Source organism: Chelon labrosus (genome assembly GCF_963514085.1).
Source record: "Chelon labrosus genome assembly, chromosome: 15".
In the NCBI taxonomy this organism is placed as follows: Eukaryota; Metazoa; Chordata; class Actinopteri; order Mugiliformes; family Mugilidae; genus Chelon; species Chelon labrosus.
Window position 1 is genome coordinate 14,320,633 of NC_140348.1, and position 17,046 is coordinate 14,337,678.

The 17,046-nt window shown below is 41.8% G+C and overlaps 2 protein-coding genes across 2 annotated transcripts; both read left to right on the top strand.

Moving 5' to 3' along the window:
• Positions 1–1,399: 1,399 nt before the first annotated feature.
• scdb (stearoyl-CoA desaturase b) lies at positions 1,400–11,229 on the top strand. The gene is made up of 6 exons (XM_084562266.1): positions 1,400–1,627; positions 2,724–2,964; positions 5,143–5,273; positions 5,592–5,797; positions 6,646–6,878; positions 7,895–11,229. The coding sequence occupies exons 2-6, from the start codon at positions 2,739–2,741 to the stop codon at positions 8,089–8,091; spliced, it is 993 nt and encodes a 330-aa protein (XP_084418392.1). The 5' UTR covers positions 1,400–1,627; positions 2,724–2,738; the 3' UTR covers positions 8,092–11,229.
• Positions 11,230–12,263: 1,034 nt separating this feature from the next.
• Positions 12,264–16,847, top strand: wnt8b (wingless-type MMTV integration site family, member 8b; the record flags this gene model as incomplete). Its single annotated transcript, XM_084562363.1, has 6 exons — positions 12,264–12,334; positions 13,007–13,040; positions 14,081–14,219; positions 14,750–14,875; positions 14,980–15,122; positions 16,278–16,847. The coding sequence occupies 6 exons, from the start codon at positions 12,264–12,266 to the stop codon at positions 16,845–16,847; spliced, it is 1,083 nt and encodes a 360-aa protein (XP_084418489.1).
• Between the last annotated feature and the right edge of the window lie 199 nt (positions 16,848–17,046).

A 17,046-nucleotide genomic window follows, 5' to 3' on the forward strand; every position in this document is an offset into this window, starting at 1 on the left:
AGATGATCCATTTTTGAATATACCAGGCAACAATGTGTGAGGGGGCGGCACAGTGGTGTGGCAGTTAGCACTGAAACCTCACAGCAAGAAAGTTCCAGTTTACATCATAGACCATTTTCACAAAAGACATTTTGACTTATCATAGGAAGAAAGGTACAACTACAAAGATTTACAGCACATGACTAATTTTTAATGAGTCCAGAAAGTCTTTCCAGTGTGGTAACAATAATCCAGTAGGCACATAATTAATAATGATAATTACATTTGTGCATTTCCTACTTCAACATGTCAAAATGTCTGCCGTGTGAAAAGGTTTGCAGTGTCTCTGCAGTGCCCGTATTTGTGCCGTAGATGGTGCCATTGCTGCTGCTTCTGTCTAGAAAACACTGACCTAAAACATCTGTTGCCCAATGGTTGTGTAAGTTCATCCCATTTCTTCCAGTTCACTAAAGGTCATAACATAATGATTGTACAGTATGAAAGGCCAGATTTGTTCCTGCGAGGTTACCACCGTTTATGTGAGCTCATGTGGCAAGGCAGCCTTGGCTTGAAGATACGATGTTCTTTTATCTCTTGACCAGGGTGATGCTCATGTACAAAATCGTCTGTGCCAGATTTAGCTGAAAGACAGAGAAGTGAACTCTTTGACCCTCCACAAGCACTACCAAGGTGCAGTGGTTCAAGTCATTGAACAGTCTCATAATCATTCGGGAAAAATCTGTTTCTATTTGACATTTTCTGTCTTTGACTTGCACAGAAAATATTTACATTATTCTGCTGAAAATGGTTTGCATCTAATAAAAATATAAGAATATATTAGCTACAGCCCACTACCAAGAAATCACACTGCTAATATTGTTAACTGAAGCTTGTAAAACAACAAAAATTCAGTTGAAGTACACATTGTTTGGAAATAAGTGACATGCAAGCGGTGGTAATGGGGACAGTCATGTGCCTGCAAATATTCTGATGCCCCCGTTGCAGACTGTCGGTGCTACATGACATCATGGTGTCGGATGAGCTATCCTTTTGTTTCCAACCTTTGGCAAACTGTCATTAAGATCAATGTGTTGATTTAAGATCTTGTGCAACGGTCAAATTATTTGCAAGATAAGATTTTCGGATGGTGGACAAACTAAAGGGGGTTAACATCAGTTATACAAACAGCCAATGTGATGTTCAGAGGCAGTGGCTCTAGTTTCCCCATCGAGCAGTTGCATTAAAACGAAAAGGGTATTTTCTAATGACCAAAGGGCAGACTGTCATTGCTGTATGACATCATGTCAGATGAGCTGACTTTTGTGTGCAACCTCTCGCATTGTGTCATCTGTTTAAACAGTCATTAAGATCAAGTTTGTTGATTAGATATCTTGTGCAAGAGTTGGATTCTTTGCATGATCACACTTCGTGAAAAAAAAACAAAACGGAGGGAGGTTAACATCAGTTCTTCACGCAGCCAATGAGACATTCAGAACCAGAGGCATCAGTTTCCTCATCGGGCAGTTCCTTTAAAACGACCTCGGAATAAGCAGGATTTCAGTGGCCCGGGGATCAGCGGAACAGTTCTCCTTCTCCTTTCCTCTTCGTTTTTTGGTATCTGCAAAGTTAACGGCGAGGCTCAACACAGGTATGAAGTCATTTATGTTGAATGAATTTGATTTGACAGTAGCCTACAACAGAATTTGGTATGCGACCAATGATAAGGCTGCCGCTCTACAGGTGGATGTTCACAGCAGGTGCGCAGGCAACTTGCACATCAGATCAACATAACATTTTTTAGAATTTATTTTAATGCATTTTGCTGAAACATACCACATGAAAGCTATGCTGTTTAATTGCTGATGAAATATATAAACAAATGAATAAAAACGGTGTTATATCAAGCAAATATAGCTAAAGTTAACGGTCAAACGGACCATATGGCTAACTGTTCGGCTGGCGTTAGCTTCGTTAGCTTAGCCAACTGAAAAATTTAAATAATATCAAAACAGTGTAAGACGGCCAGCTGTTGTCTTTCACTTGCTGTGGCATTGTAGCATTGTCCTAATTAGCCTTTTCATTTGTCTGTCAGCACAGAGTAGCATATGTTTTCTCGTTTTAATTGTGTTTATTGGACGTTGCAAAGCGTACAGTAGTTTAAATCAGCCGTTTGACTGGCACCTGCCTGCACTGCAACTGTTAGCCGTTTTTGGCTAACACTGGCATTTACATAACGATGTGGATTAAAATATCCATGAAAAAAATAAACGAAACAATTGTGACGAGCAGTTTTCAAGCGGTATGAAGGGTCCACCCTGCTCTGCCTGTGTGAAGGAGTGTTATGTGACAGCGGGGATGTGCTACCGGTCTCATGTGCCTGTTATAACACTGTGGAGGCGGACCAGCAGCGGCGTTACGTGAACCACAGAACCAGCTGCAACATGAGTTTCAGGCTTTAAGAGTCTAGTCTAAGAGCTATTATCACGGGGTGCTAATATGAATCAATGGGCGGTGGTCATAACAGCATAGCATGATCTATGTACCAAGTAAAATAAGGCAATAGAAGTTGAAGCGGATGTAGTGCCTGCCGCCACTATATCCGATCTCGGCGCCACTAGAGAGAGTACGTGGGCACTGCGAGCCGCCGTACCTTCCTCTCCGTTTTTTTTTTTTTTTTTTTGCATCCTGCTGTGCGCACTTAACAGAGCAACATCCTTCCTTTTACCGCTCTCCCCTTTTCACAGGATCCCTTCAGAAAAATGTCCAAAGTCGAAAGCAGGAATCACCACGCCGACACGCAGCACAACGGAGATGCCAGGACGGAAAAAGTGGAAGATGCTTTCGACGACACATACAAGGAAAAAGAGGGGAAACCACCGAGGATATATGTGTGGAGAAACATCATCCTGATGACCCTCCTTCATATCGGTGCGGTTTATGGGCTGACTCTCGTTCCCTACGCATCGAGATTAACTCTCGCATGGAGTAAGTATTAAGTAAATAGTGTGGTAGGCTTGGCTGTGTAGATTTTTTTTTTGTGCGTTTTTTTTTTTACGCCCTACAGGCCACAGTCCGAGAACAGAATGTGCTGATGTGGTGTGATCACTGCTAACTACAGTGAGTGCACAGAGCTGAGGGCTCATGGCTGTGAGAATAATGGAGAATGAGTCACCGGGGCCTTGTGATTTCCATTAGTGTGCCCGGAAAACGTGATTTTGAGTATGAAACTGTCAGATATGCAAACAAAAAAGTTAACATAACGACAGCCTATAGGTTTTAGATGTTAAATGTGTTTATTGAAGCATAAATGTTATCTAATACTTTAATCACTCCCCTGCTGAACTTAATGGTAAGTTGTGAAGCGTTTATGGCAGCAACAACTGCCACCTTTCCATATCTGGAGATAAGTCTATGATATTGCTGTGGTCGGTATCTCCTAGTCTTTTTTTTATTTTTTATTTTTTTTTAACAGAGTGAAAAAGTATTTGCCCCTTAGTTCTTAAATCAACAATACCGCTTTAGTGACACCACACCGGTGAGTTTGTGAGCACGAGTGAGCTCTTCAGGTCCCCCACACCATCTCCACTCCTTTTTTTTTTTTTCCCCTTATAAGCCATTTAGAGATGGTGCGTTCTGTTTGTCTGATGATTATCTTGCTGCTCAACCCAGTTGTTCCTGAATTCATGTTTGCCTCGCTTGCACAAAAGTTGCCGTGGCCCTGAAGCAGTGTACCAAACCTTACAATGTTACACTGCAACTCCCACTCTTGGCTGTAGGTATAATATTTCTTTTGTGGCGTTCTGCATTTGCTTTTTGCCATGCGTGAAAGGATCCCCTTTTTCCAAACAAGTCAAACGAGGTGAGTGATGCCAAAATTCATGTGAGCGGTTTCTGCCTCGACGCTCCCATTGAAGCCGTTTTTTTTTTTTTTTTTTTGATAGTGGAGCCATGAACACACTTTAATAATGTGAGAGAGGGCTGCAGTGCCTTAGATGCTTTCCTCAATTTTTATTTTGACTATTTGGAGGTCAGACACTTCTGGAAGGTTCCCTATAGTTTCAAGCCTTGTACATTTATCGATAAAGTCTTTCACTATCTGTGGAGTCTCAGGGCCCTAGGTCTGACTGTATAACATTTCCCAGACAAGTCCTAATTTTGTCTGAAATTTCCTTTAATTTTAGCTTGGAGTCTACTTCATGTCTTTAATTTAACTGTTTTGATTGAAGACTGGTAGTAATCATGGATGGATGTCTAATCCAGCTGCAGCCAGTTATTCATGTTATCGGGTTTTGTTGATTTAAGAACTAATCGGTAAATACTATTTCACACTGGCCCATTTGGTAGTAGATAAAGTTTTTGTTTCAGTTCATGCCATCATCATATTAAACTATTTTGTGTTCGGTCAGGGTTACTTTTTTATGTTGTAGTTTTATAATTAGTATTATAGATATACTGTATATGTACAAAAATTAAAGTAATCATGATTGGGTTTACTACTCCATCTGTCCTCGTAAACCACATCTTTTCTGCCATTTTTGAAAAGCTCAGACCTGGGGTTGATTGTAAACTGTTTGGACCTGTTGGAATAAATTGCATGTTATGTAATGTCTCAAATTAGAAGTGTTTGAATCCCAGCGGTAGTAGTCAAACACTTTGCTGAATAATTTAAAATTGTGCCCTATATATGCAGACTATTGTGGCATGACTCAAATTCCCGAACAATCACAACTTTGTTTCTGCTCTGGCACTGCATAATTTTCCCCTCTCTTTGCAATGCTGAGCTGCATATTATTTCACCGGGGGAAGACAAAGCACAATCACCATTTCTATAGACATCCCATTGTGAGCCGCATGGCACCACAACAGAATGCTCTTTGCCAATCAGAAGCCCACGGTTCTCAAATCCTGTGTAGTCTTGTCTGGGCTCCACATAGAAATGCATTCAGCAGTTTTAGAACAACAAAAAGTGTGAGGGCTGACCTGTGTGATCCCACTGTACCATCTCCCTGCGTGGATGACTTTTCTCAGAGCAAAAAGGCTCGAGTGTTACGAAGAGAACATGATGTCCCAGTGACTTTGCTGTCATTGGATTAAATGTTATATCAGTGTTATGATCGCAGTTTCATCTAAGACACTTCTCCTTTCCACCTGTGTTTCTCCCAGGTGCAGTATGCTACACCATCAGTGCTCTGGGCGTGACTGCTGGAGCCCACAGATTATGGAGCCATAGATCCTATAAGGCTTCTTTTCCCCTGCGAGTCTTCCTCGCTCTCGCTAACTCCATGGCATTTCAGGTAAAACAGAGAAAAATGTAAATATATTCCAAAAAAATATTTGCGTAATTATACTATATATATATATAGACAGCACAGTATTTTTATGTCACAATACATGGATGGATCCTAATTCTTAATATTCATCACATTCACAAATATAAAAGGCCAACGGTGTGGTTTTCTGAATCACTGCATAATCTTAGTAAAATGTAATCTGATATGCATTTATTGATTTGCTACCACATGACCTCCGGCCTAAGTGATTTGCAAGTCTCGTATATATCTGTGTGTCACTCTCCTAATCTTCCCTGTCTCTGCCTGTCTCTCTGCGTGCAGAACGACATATTTGAATGGGCGAGGGACCACCGTGTTCACCACAAGTACTCCGAGACGGACGCCGACCCCCACAACGCCACACGGGGGTTCTTCTTCTCCCACGTTGGCTGGCTGCTGGTTCGTAAACATCCCGACGTCATCGAGAAGGGAAAGAAACTGGAGTTGACGGACCTGAAGGCAGATAAAGTGGTGATGTTCCAAAGACGGTGAGAAAGCAGATGATAGATTTGTCACATTTGAAAAGGGGCTCAACAACACAGACTGAACAGATCCTTATCAGTCATAACAAGAGGCCGTATGTATGTAATCAGCGGCTGTCACCACAGTGAGATGTGCAACTATGTTGCTGTTACAATACTGCAAACATGCAACATTTCCTTGACTATGAATGCTCATTCCGGTTGGACTTACGTGTAAAAAACATGTAGAAAACAGGTTAATATAAACAAACAGCCAACATGTTTTATTTGCATATGTCAGCGCAAGCATGCACCACCAGGTGTCAATAGCACAGTGCTTACTTTTGTGTTGGCTTTCACAACTTTATCTCATCACCAAACATAATATTTAAATGTCGCACTTCTACCTGCAAAAACACTGAATGTTGGGTCTGTATACACCTGTAATACAGAACACATGTATGTAAACGTGTTTGCAGGGCGCTATGTTGTTCTTTGTCTGGTTGTCAAAATCTATTTCCTCTCTGGGTCAAGCTGCACGGGATGTGGTTGTTTGAGTTAAAGTGACCACAATATCACAATTTCACATGTTCACTATTTGTTCACTGTCTGGTCACTAGTCAACATTTCCACACCTCTGGAAACAATCCCAGATCCTCACTCCCTTAATAGATTACTGGGGGTCAGGGCCACCCACTCAGACTTGACCGTGGACAGTAATGTGAAATCTGTCTGCAGATAATCCCGTTAAACAAATAAACTCTTTATACTCGCATTGGGTACAGATAATGGTGTCTGCATTTTCCATTAACACATTGTTGGATTATAAAATGTATAGTCTTGACTTTTACTTACAGTTTGTTCTTTCATTTCAGGCACTACAAGCTCTCTGTGGTGATTATTTGCTTCCTTGTGCCCACGTTGGTACCCTGGTACTTCTGGGGTGAATCCTTGGTTGTGGGATACTTCGTTGCTGGACTGCTGAGATACACTGTGGTGCTCAATGCCACCTGGCTGGTCAACAGCGCTGCACACATATGGGGCAACAGGCCTTATGACAAGACCATTAACCCAAGGGAAAACCCACTGGTTGCATTTAGTGCCATAGGTAATGATTATTTTATTTGTTTTGTAGTAACTTGTTACATTGTATTGTGGCTGCGTAATCATTTTTGTGTAATTTAACGTCTTTACGTGACTAAAGGGGACAGGAAAGGGTATTCATTCAATTTCCTGTCTTGTAAAATCACCCACAGTGGGAGCTCTCAAAGCTGATTCAGTGTGACATCTGTACGGGACGGTGGGGTAAACCAGGGGTGATGTTTATTTTGTCTTGGCTGTGCCATTTTTAGAGTTCAGATGTGGAGTTCGTCAGCTTTCAAACTGTGTAGTTCTGATATTTTTAGCAACACTGCTTCCCATGAGTATTGACTTTCTTTGTGGTGGCTAGAACCACAGGGGGAATGATGCTGCAGACTGTGATCGCAGAATTAACATCAGCTGCACCTTGCCTACCAAACTAGCAAGAAAGATGTCATTTTTTATTGTCCTGGACTTCATGAAATGTTCTCCAGTAACTGAGAGCAAGCAGAAGAAGCGTACAGGAAACAGTTCTGTACTGTAAGTCCTTTTTCACGGTTTCTTCTGCAGCTGTTCTTGACGCTTAGGAGCAAGGAGCAAATGCTGCTGCAATTGCTAGAGAAGTAAAGTCTCCTAAATTCACAGTTGAAAGTTTCCGATGATAATCTTCATCAACAGAAAATTAGTGCATCAGGCCCTGGTCAGGGGGAAGGCTGTGATGGGGAGATGCAGCTTTAACCTCTGTCACTCCCTTGGTCTGAAGAGAGTGACACAGTATGACTTAGCAAATTCAATTTAATGTGCTTGTGAATTGCATTACTTAGAAGTCAGCCTTTAGGATTATGAAATCCAAAAATAAATCTCCACTTACATTCAAATCAAATTATCAGTCACATGCTGCAAAACAGCCGCTTGCCGCTCTGACGCAACCATGTCTTTAAATCAAGTTAACCTTATGATTGTCGTTAGCGTCGTAAGTATGTCCTCGTTTATGACCTTGTTGACATTGAGCAAAACACTTAAGTTTTCCTTTTTATATTTCAGGGGAAGGCTTCCACAACTACCACCACACATTCCCTTTTGACTACGCTACAAGCGAGTTTGGCTGCAAGCTCAATATCACCACTGCCTTCATCGACCTCATGTGCTTTCTGGGTTTGGCCGAGGACCGCAAGAAGGTTTCAAAGGAAGTCATCGTCGCCCGCATGCAGCGAACCGGTGAAGGCAGCAAAAGTGGCTGAGTCACAACAGCTTTGTACTCCACAAGTGATAGAATATGTCGAACCAAGACAGAACGTAGCAGCAGGTATAGCAGCATTTCACTTATCGAGTGGTGATTATCATGCTTCAGATTATAAATTAAACCTTTTCTTGAGACTAATGGACCTTTCCATAAAAATGTGTGGGTCTGTTTAAGTTTTGAAGTGTTCTCACCTACTCTTATCCACGGGTAGCGATTTGGCTACACGTGGAAGCACAGCTTTTTTTACCATAATATCAACCAGGCGGGAGGAGAATGAAAGTCTATTTTGGCCACATTAGCACAACAAAACTATAGCAGTGTGTAAAAGCAGTGATTACAGAATAATTTACTGTACCTTTTATTTATTAATTTGCTATTTATTAATAGTATTTGGCACTTTGAAAGCTTTATTGAAACCCTTAATAGTGAGGTTTCTCTGCAGACAAGACTGAAGTTTATTGTTGAAGCTCCTGTCAGTAGTGCTTTGTTTCATTCCATAAAGTGCAGTTATAGCTTGGTATTTGGCTATTTTAAGCTAAGGGTTGCTCTATATTAGGTAAGCTAGTAGTCTTCCTAAACCTGCTGTATTCAAGGCCAACATCAAGACAGTCAGTCCTCTATTGAACTGCCCCCATTTGTCATACCTGCTCTACAGTTGGGGATACTTAATGAGTTTTCACATACTGACTAAAAGATACGTTCACACCTTTTCTGGTATAACACGTTGTATACCTCTGGCTGAAATGTGACGCCGCCTCAGACTCCATCATTAGGTCTCTTTATGTAGGTGCCTCTGGACTGAAACCTTAAACCAGACATGTCATTTTTAAGCTGGAAGAAATAATTATTTTTGCATTTATTTTATATTCATTTCAAATACGGTCATACGTTCTCCCTCTCCCTCAGATAAGGCCAACGAGGCATGCATATAGAGGCTTATATTTTTGTGCTTGGTGATATTATTGAAACATTTATGAGGAGTCTTGCCCATATGCCTTATGAGGTTTGCACACCTGTTATAAAAAAAAATATATATATATATATTAAAAAGTGAATGAATTAGGGCTTAGAATTTTTGTCTAATCGGTTGTTTGGTGTCTGTCTGCTTTTGAGGAACTCTTGAATAAGTGAAATCCCTTTTCATTTAAAATGAAAAACAACTCTTTAAAAAAATACTTCTGGCTTACCGTGTTTTCACTTTTCTGTAACCAAACAACTACTTTACTCTGAAGCAAACGTGGCTATGACATCCTTAGTGATACTGTTGTAATATCTGTTGCTTTTGCAGAGCAATGGAAGCAGTGCAATGGTGTTAAAAATGGCACTTTTTTTTCAAAGAATGTTTTTGTATGTATCGTATGTACCGCAAATAAACCAAATTTTCTACATGTGAACAAATATGGTGGAATTCTGTAATACTCCTGATTCATATATTGAATAAAAACTGAACATACCATTACTGTTAAACATTTTAATCAGTAGTTTTGGATATTAAAATAACAACTACTGATAACAAACTATTATTTACTATAGTAACTATATCATATCTCATAAAGAAATATGTGGCATAAAGAATAAAACAAGATACTGACAATTTGATGCCTATGAAATAAAGCTGTAACTGCACACTTAAATTTATGCAGTATTTATTAAAATGTATGTGAAAACTAATATTTATTACATCATATTTACACATACATATGGACTAGACCTTTCTGGACATAGTCTGTCCTTCACTGATGAGAGTTTGGATAATCTGATCCCACACATTGGTCCTATAGGGGTCAAGAATTTGGATGTTTTTATCTTCTTGTTACCGACACTGAGCCATAGCAGCTCATCAGGACATCTGCCACACCTGTTTCCAGCCATCTTGTCCTTGTAAACTGAAAGTGTTTTCTCCTGCCCACACGCCTACACTGATGAGAATCTTCCCCTGTTTGCTTCATGCTTGGCTTACTTGTCTAACTCACATCTAACAGTGCTGTAAGACCGCTGCTCTTGTGACACCACCCATTCTTATTTAAAATATGTACAGATATGGTTTGAACATTCCTCGAGGACTTTAAAGGACAGTTTGTGCAGCACTTAATGTGTCCACGGATGCAGGCTCACCTGTCATAATCACCAGTGGGATGAATTTAAAATTTAATGTCACCATGCAGGCTACTGTCTGACCAACTGCTCCTTGAACAAAGCACCAGATCCCTGCCGGCTCCCTGTGTTTGAACCTGACCTGGTAAATAAATAACTTTCACCTTAGAGTCCATAAAGAGGCTTTATGGTTTGTAATCAAACCTATGAACGTTTGAATATGTTTGCACTTGCTCCCCCTGTTGGTGAATCCCCGCAAAGAAAGAGCTACAGTGCATCCTCTGTCTGTTTTATGTACAAGCAGTGAATGTGATGTACTTGCAGCAATTTCAGTTTTTCCGTGCAAGAAATCTTTGCTGCATTCTGCCACGGGGTGCAGCCACCGCAAGTCGCGTCCAAATGTCCTGTAAATGATGCCACCACTGCTGATCTCTGTCTCCCCAGCAGTGACATCAGCCCTCTGTCCATTGGCTGCTGACTGTCAGGCCATCCAGTTCACGGCGTCCAACACCTCAGTGTTACAGCTCTGACAGTTCACTGTGGTCACTCAGACCGTTATAGCTCGGCACTTGCAAACAAACTTGTGCAACGTGTACTGGCCGCTTTTCAGGAAAATCTGAATCTGATGCCTTACCTCTGGCATAACGTGGGTTGAATTGATTTAGATAAATTAACTTGTGTATGTTAGGATTGCCTGTGCATTTCAATCCCTGCCAGTTAGATCTATATGCCGGGAAAATCGCAGTTAAGTTTGAACAAAAATGTTGTATATTTCACACTCAGAGCACCTAATAGAATAAAAAGTTCTTTGGTGATGACAAATTAAAGAAATAGCCTTATAAATACACTGTTCTGCCAATGCTTTCTGTAGAGGAATAGTTTGCTGTGCATTAAAAAAAGATGAAAAACAAGATGGTTTCCTGCTTTTGTCTCATCTTACTTGTCATTTCTCTTTAAATCTTAATCCAAAAACATCCCTCAGAAGTACCCCCCCTTTCCAAATCACTTTTTTCCCCCCTCTAATCCTAATTTGCACACAAGAAGCTTGCAAAAGGCCTGCTTGAGCTAAAGGAAAGGGACCTAAGGGTCAGACGGGGTTATTGGGGGAATAACCCTTCATCCAGCGTTAGGAAAGGAGCGTCTGGATTAGTGATGCAAATGTCCTATATCTGATCAATGGCTACGGGGCTTCACTGATGTCCCAATCCACCTTTTATTTTCTGCCGGGGGATCTCTCTGGTAAATTCTCCGGGCATCGAAGCAAATTAAAATCATCCGGTGGTCCGTTTTGGATGGTTCATAAAGGCAGGTAAACAGGGAAAATGAATAGATGCGCATTTTAGGAATAAAACACTCGCACCCCCCTGCACGACATAGCCTTAACTAATTGTTCCTTATTTGCAGACATCGATTACAATATCTTCGCAACCAGTTCTGCGCAATAAAACGCACGCATTCGCTGGATATAATTTCCGATACATTTGGCGCAGTTTGACCCCATGTAGAATGAAATTGCCAAATGACTCGTACTGCATGTCCGTCTCTATGTTTCAGGATGATCCACAGTGATTCAATCATGCTTAACTGTGAATTACTTCCTCAAGAACAAACAGTATGGGAGTATTTTTGTAGTCCTATCAAACTAACAATTCCTCAGGACTATCTTCCCCCTAATCCCCTAAGATATCAGCTGCGCGCTAGATATCTTAAATAAACTTTTCTTCTGACCAGAAATTCAGGGGATCAGTGTTACACTTTTCCTATAGGATTAAACAGATCTTCCTTTGCTCTTGAATGGAGGCAGGGAACCTACCGTTGCCCAGCCCTGAAGGCCCAGGGTGCCCTTTTGATCATTGCAGTCTCTCCTCGGTGCAATACTTCTGATTGGCCGAGGGAGTAAGAAGGGGGAAAATCTTTAATTAAGCAGATAATCTCTTGTTGGGACGAGAGCAGCTCCATTTCAGAGCCCCCTCCTTGAATCCTGGAAGCCCTGGTGAAGTTTCGTGCGCTGCCATAGCTCAGTATCCTCTCCATCGTTACGCAGTCTGCAGGCTTTGGGCGAGCTCACCTGTCAGGATGTTCATGCATTTGGAGGTTTTCTATTACGCTTTCATTCTCCTGACTCACATGAGGTCTTACTGCTGTTGGTAAGTTTGTTATGAAATATTATTTCTTTCCATCTTTGTCCTGAAGTCCAATTTGCTCATAGATCGTTAGATGCATTGCAGACAAGGCTTACATAACTAACCACATGGGTAAATTTATTAAATGACGAAATTGTGCCTGGATTTACTTAATTAAACACAGCAGTACACCATTAAAGTTTATCAGTGGTTAATAAATAGATTAATTGCAGGGCAATTAAAAAGCCAATTTTTGGGTTGCCAGGTTGCGAAAATTTCCTTTAATTGGTTATAAGCTGCAGCTGATCTGCACCAAAATCAATTTATTGACAACCTGTTTACATTTAAATTAATTTATGAATGACTTATTATGTTTTATAAAGCAACCATGAGGATTTGCTAGAAACATCTAGAAACATTATCATTTGTTAAACGCATTTCCAAACATTTCCAGAGCCATTGTAAATATTCTAAATCAACAGGACAGAAACCGCCCAGATTCTTCAATAACACAAGCTTTGCGCTCATTTCCTAAAATCCTGAAAATCCTTTTACACATCCGTTCACATGGGTTCCTTCTGGCCGCTGGTGTCACAGTTTAACATGTTACAAACTGCACTAATGAGAGATGTTAGCAGAGGAATTTGTGAAGAACACTGAGCTTCCCCCGAGTGAATAAGCTGTCTTCTTTTCCAGGTCAGTGAATAATTTCTTGATGACTGGACCCAAGGTAAGCCAACTCTCTTTTGATCTTTTGAGGCGGAGAGGCCGTGCTTCTTGTGATATCTTAACTCAAGTGCGTGGACAAGCGCTGGTACCTGTGTGGATGCAACAATGGCGCTATATCAGTGATATTCTTGGCCTTTTGTGATTTTTCCTCTCCCCCTTCTGTACACTTGACCTTAATCAGAGGCTCTGTGTATCCGAGGGTTGAATGTGTAAAGAGGCGAGGGCAGGCACTGCTGTAGTGGGTGGTCATCATTAGCGAGCCGGACCCCTGTGAAAGAGGTGGTGCTCCATCTCCCTGAAGGCCACTTGAGACATATTAGTTATATTATCATTCACACAGACTGAACAAGCAGCAGAGCGGCAGGCGAAAGCCGAGCCCAGAGCGTACTGGTTTATAATAAAAAAAAGCTCAACATTTCATTGTATTTAATAGTTAAAAAAAGTATGTCAGTGTCAGTTTGCATGTTTTTTTGTCATGTTTTGCCAATCATTGTCCAAATCTCGACATTACTGATGACTCCATAGTTATTTAACTGTTGTACTTGTCAAGAAAATCATATAAAAGAGACGATGAGTCTAAGACGACAGAGTCACAAAAGCATCCCTTGTTTTATTTATTTAGTGTTTGATTTTGTGAACTCATAAAAAATGTTCTGAAGTATTCCGATGCTGTTTTTCATGTGATCGACTCGAGATCAGCTCATGTCCCATAGATACCTGCATAAGCATGCTGGACTAATTCAGCAGTCACTCATAATCTTTTATTGCTGCAGAATGGAATCACTGATTGATACTCCACCACATGGCCTTCATTTTAATTTAAGTGATTGATTTATCGAGGTAAAGGGTTAGATTTACTAGGATGCAACCGTTTCAATTCAAAATATATCAAAATACAGTGCACATTTTCATAATCTACAGTATGTCAGGTTATGATCTCGTGCCAGGTGCTTCAAAAACAAAATGTCAATTCCCAGAAATCACACTGCTGGAACATGAGGGATGAAACGTTTATATCATGTCTTATCTGTGCCACTGCAGGCGTACCTGATCTACTCGAGCAGCGTGGCAGCAGGAGCTCAGAGTGGCATAGAGGAGTGCAAGTACCAGTTCGCATGGGACCGTTGGAACTGCCCCGAGAGAGCTCTGCAGCTGTCCACGCACAGCAGCCTGCGCAGCGGTAAGTCTGGAGTCCCCGGAGTCTGACCGACCTTAACGCCAGCTCCAGTGTTTCTGCACGCCAGCTAGGCCTGGCTGGATTTTATTTTAGTTGTTTTTTTTAAGTGCATTCTTCTGTTTGTTTCATTAAGAGGGAGTTTTCCCCCCTTTTTGAATGCTCAGACAAAAGTTTCATCACCCTTTGGGAAAGTTACAGTGGCGACCGTCGCTAGAGGCAAAACAAACACACTAATCCATTTCACAACATCCCCCAGAATTGCAGCCTCTATTTGCAGCTTATGAAAGCAATATACAGAGAGGCATGAGAACAAATAATCAAATATGTTAGACGTTACAAAATCTGCTTAATTCAGGCCCAAAAAGAATATTGTAAATCATTCAATTTCTTTTAAACCTTTTCTCGAACATAAAAAAGTCTGATTAAATATGTAAAATTGACATTAGACTGAACTGAAATCAAGTTAAATTTCCCAGAGGAGAACGTAATATCATGGTTAAAGTTTTGTCATCATCGAGTCTCTGTGTTAGCAGCAAATCGAGAGACGGCGTTCGTCCACGCCATCAGCTCTGCTGGAGTGATGTACACCCTGACCAGGAACTGCAGCCTGGGAGACTTTGACAACTGTGGCTGCGATGACAGCAGGAACGGACAACGAGGTCAGAGAAACGCACAAACATCAGTTGAAGAAGATAAGACGTGAAAGGATCTGAGGATTTAACAAGCGTATTCTTCTTCTTTTTTTCTTTTTTTTTTCTCCTAGGTGGTCATGGCTGGCTCTGGGGCGGCTGCAGTGACAATGTTGGCTTTGGCGAGGCCATCTCCAAACAGTTCGTTGATGCCTTGGAGACTGGGCAGGATGCTCGAGCAGCCATGAATCTCCATAATAACGAGGCTGGGCGCAAGGTACAGTTGGTGCTCTTAACTGACTGGATGGATTAACTTGAACATGACAGACGAGCCCCTGGTGTAAGATGTAGCACAAGCTTTATTTGGAGAATACAGTATTTAAACTGGGTGGCAACTTGGTTGAAATTTCGTGAATCTCTGATGGCCCTCCAACTGATTGCTGAGTGTAAAGCACCTTTTGAATCATTTTTTTCCCCCCCTGCTCAGAATTACACTGAGTGTGCCACCCAAGCATCCCTTTCACGTCGCTATAAGTGAGGTGCCACTCGTCCCCAATCATAACAATGTGTTCGGTGTACCAGAAGGGCCTATTTACCATCGCTGAATACGCCTTATGACAATACCTCAACTCAAGAATCTCAGGATCACTGGTGCAAGCTTAATTAGAGATCCTGGGGAGCCAGACATTGCACTGCATTCTGTATTATTCTGCTTTTTAAAATAAGTGTTTAGTTTTTATTCTTGCAATAAGGATCCCACATTTATGTTGGTCTTTGTTTGGCCCCGAGGGAGTCTGAGGGGACCACAGGCGTGCAGCTGAAGTGCTCTTTGTTTACGGTGCCTTTGCTCCCCCCTGTTGAGCCCTGGGATCCCCATGGCACCTGGAGCATCATTGTAACAGAAAAAAATGGGGATAGAAAGAGAGAAAAACTCCCTTTTTTTTCATTTCTCCACTCAATGGGACGCTCCATTGGGTCTCCTCACACCAGAAAACATGTTGATAATGAACATGCTAAATAAATACTCCTATTTATTCTGGTGGGACAATAGGACTCAATGTGAAACTTTGATTCAGCTTCACCTCGACAGAGAGTTCATCCCCTCCTCACGCAAAAGAAAACGCCCCTTTTCAAACACTCTGCGACAAAGAGACTCAGCAATGAACCTTCGAGCTATCATTTCTTTCTTTCAGTGTATTCGCACATATTTCCACGTAACTGGAAAACCTTGTGAAAACAATACAAGAAACAATGGAGATTTAACGCACACACTTGTAAGCACACCTAGACTTATATGTACATATGAATGCATGTGCATACCCGCTCAAACACACAAAGGTTTTTATATTTTGACACAATTTTTAACACGAAACAAAGTGTAAAGCAAAGTGAATACATTTGAATAAAGTGAATCTTCCCTTTCCCTTTCCAGGCGGTTAAGGGGACCATGCAGAGGACATGCAAGTGCCACGGGGTATCAGGAAGCTGCACAACTCAAACCTGCTGGCTGCAGCTGCCCGAGTTTAGGGAGGTCGGGAACTACTTGAAGGAGAAGTACCACAGGGCCCTGAAAGTGGACCTTCTACGAGGAGCGGGGAACAGTGCAGCCAGCCGAGGGGCCATCGCTGAGACCTTTAGCTCCATCTCACGCAAGGAGCTGGTCCACCTCGAAGACTCCCCAGATTACTGTCTGGAAAACCGCACGCTGGGCCTGCCGGGCACGGAGGGCCGCGAGTGCCTGAAGAAGGGCAAGAACTTGAGCAAATGGGAGAAACGGAGCTGCAAGAGACTGTGCGGAGAGTGCGGGCTGGCCGTGGAGGAGCGCAAGGCCGAGATGGTGTCGAGCTGCAATTGTAAATTCCACTGGTGCTGCGCGGTGAAGTGCGAGCAGTGCAGAAAGACAGTAACCAAGTACTTCTGCGTAAAGAAAGGAGGTCAGAGGGGAAGGAACGAGAGCGCTGGCAGCCGCCGCAAGAACCTCAGACTGAGGAAGAAGCACTGAGCATCGCCATCGCCGCTCCGCATGCTGTCACCGTATTCACGCCACTGCAGCTCCTGTCAACACCCAGATTCCCTGTGCATGTTCAGATGTTGTGTATTTTGGACAAAAAAAATATAATTTCAGGCTATCTTCACTGTTTGTTTTTGTGTTAAAAGTTAAAGCCACATAAAGGCTTTGTGCACACCAAAATTTTTACAAC

Bases quoted from the DNA above. Each gene is read 5' to 3' on its own strand.
- scdb (XM_084562266.1), top strand. From the start codon at position 2,739: ATGTCCAAAGTCGAAAGCAGGAATCACCACGCCGACACGCAGCACAAC. The intron at 2,965-5,142 runs GTAAGTATTAAG...TGTTTCTCCCAG, and splicing joins GAGATTAACTCTCGCATGGA to GTGCAGTATGCTACACCATC. The intron at 5,798-6,645 runs GTGAGAAAGCAG...CTTTCATTTCAG, and splicing joins GTGGTGATGTTCCAAAGACG to GCACTACAAGCTCTCTGTGG.